This window comes from Penaeus chinensis, chromosome 38 (genome assembly GCF_019202785.1).
Source record: "Penaeus chinensis breed Huanghai No. 1 chromosome 38, ASM1920278v2, whole genome shotgun sequence".
In the NCBI taxonomy this organism is placed as follows: domain Eukaryota; kingdom Metazoa; phylum Arthropoda; class Malacostraca; order Decapoda; family Penaeidae; genus Penaeus; species Penaeus chinensis.
Window position 1 is genome coordinate 10797266 of NC_061856.1, and position 2500 is coordinate 10799765.

Genomic DNA, 2500 nt, shown 5'->3' on the forward strand with positions numbered 1-2500 from the left:
AGAAAGAAGAAGAAAGCAAGAAAGAAAGAAAAAGAACAAGAAAAAAAAGCAGCAGCAGAAAAAAGAAAGAAAACGAATAAGAAGAAAAGAAAAAAAGGGGAAAGAAGAAGAGAAAAAGAAGAAAGAATGAGAGGGAAGAAGAGAACCGAGGTGGATCCAGAATGCCGGTGCTCGTAGACGTCCTCCTCGCCTGGACCTCAGTAGAAGCAATACTCGTATTTTTTCCTTGAAGGGACACAGGCTTCTTGCAGAAAATGTGTTCATCGTCTTGTGTTGGGAAATGTTCCTCGTTCCTCGTTCTTTGAGCGATGTTCTCGTTCTTTGTTGTCTGGATGTTATTTGTTTCTCATGTATAAGTAGATAGAAGGCTTAAGAGGCAGGTATAGACACACACACACACACACACACACACACACACACACACACACACACACACACACACATATATGTATATATATATATTCATATATATATGTATGTATATATATGCATAAACATATGTATATGTATATGTGTATTTATGTGTATATATGTATATATACATATATATACATATATATATATATATATATATGTGTGTGTGTGTGTGTGTGTGTGTGTGTGTGTGTGTGTGTGTGTTTATCCAACTGTGCACACACACACACATGCACACACACTCACATTCATATTTATGTATATTCCTCTTCTTATCCCGCCACGGTAAGCACCGAGTGTCAGACAACTCAATGAGACAGCCGTAAAAAAGCTGACACAGGCCGGGCCATATCTAGAAGGCCCGGGCGAAGCTAGAACTTCGCAAACCAAACCCCCCCCCCCCTCCCTTCCCTCTCCCCCGAAAGGCCCTCCCTCCCCCTCCCGCTCCCCCAACCCCCTTCTCCCCTCAAGGACAAGAGACAAAACAGCATGGGCGTTATATGCATATCCCTCGCTGTGATAAGGCGACTCCTCAGGCCAGATGTCGCCGTGACAAACTATTATTGAGCCTTGCAGATTGCTCCCTTTTTATCTTGTCTATGACTACGAGAGGAAGACCCGTGTTTTTATTAGTTTTATTAGTATGTTTATTGATGACGCGAATATAGAGGCACGAGGCGATGGTTCGGGTTGAATTGATAAAGTTATTTCCGAGGGATGCTTTGTGTGGCTGATTTTTTTTTTTTTTTTTTTTTTATCTCAGATTTTCTTTTTTTTTGGGGGGATAGGAGGCGGAGAAGATTCTGTTTTTCTTTCTTTTATTATTTTTGTCTTTCATTACTTTATTTAATTTCTATTTTATTTTATCTATTTATATTTTATTTATTAATTTATCTATTTATTTATTTATTTATTTACTTTTTTTTTTGCGTTTCTGATAATGTAATACTTCGGTGTTAATCAGCATGAATAGCTAAATTATTCATCTAATCATCAAGTCACCTTTTGATACTCTAACATACCTTTACCTATTCCTCTTTTTATCAGGTTACCCATAAAATTCTTCCATGCTAGAGTTAAGTAGCTGTAAAGGGTGAGAAAAGCTTCAACTGGCGAGCCGCTCTGACACTGCGTAAGGGACAGGAAATCGATCTCATAGTTCGTGCTATTGTTTTTACTGGTTGATATTGTGTGTGTGTGTGTGTGTGTGTATATATATGTATATATATGTATATATATATATATATATATGTATATATATATATTCATATATATACATATTTGTTTATGTATGTATATATATATATATATAAATATGCATATCTATATATATGTATGTATACATTTATTTATATGTATAAAACTGTATGTATATATATTTCTTTTAACAGCCATTCATTCTACTGCAGGACATAGGCCTCTCTCAGTTCACTACTGAGAGGTTTTATGGCAGTGCCACCCGTGGATGCCCTTCCTAATCAACCGTGGTTCGGCGCGCTAACACTTGTGCCACGCCGGTGACTTTCCCTACGACACCTGCGTTTGACTTCTCAAGGCGATTTGTCGTTTTCTCGGGCTCGAGCCAGCAGTCAGAGCGCAGGCATTTTTACGACTACCGCGGCGAGGAATTGAACAACATATATATATATATATATATATATATATTGTATACATATATATATTATATACATATATATATATATATATATATTGTACATGTGTGTGTGTGTTTGCATGTATGTATGTATTTATGTACATACATACATACATACATACATACATACATACATGTATATGTATGTATGTATTTGTATATATATGTAACTTTCAGACTCATCATGAAATAATATAGAAAGTTTTCAGTGCTTGTTATTCTCTCTAATAACTCCATATTGATATATAGATAGATAACAGAATAGACCGGTAGTTATATATCGTATATTTATATATATATACATATATATACATATATATATGTATGTATATATATATATATATATACATATATATATTCTTCTAGCTCTCTCTCCTGCGACAGGTCCTTTTTCGCATCCAATTTCTCCATGACCCTCTATTCTCTGTTAGT

At 35.3% G+C, this 2500-nt stretch overlaps 1 protein-coding gene across 1 annotated transcript in view; it reads right to left on the reverse strand.

Annotated features, from left to right (window-relative positions):
• The window catches only part of LOC125045927, a 14929-nt gene that overhangs the window by 8580 nt on the left and 3849 nt on the right, over window positions 1-2500 (reverse strand). The window contains exons 2-3 of the mRNA XM_047643528.1: window positions 1417-1542; window positions 191-328 (exon numbers count right to left, since the gene is read on the reverse strand). Of these exons, the coding sequence (XP_047499484.1) occupies window positions 191-328; window positions 1417-1542 (264 nt within the window). The remainder of the gene's footprint in view (window positions 1-190; window positions 329-1416; window positions 1543-2500) is intronic.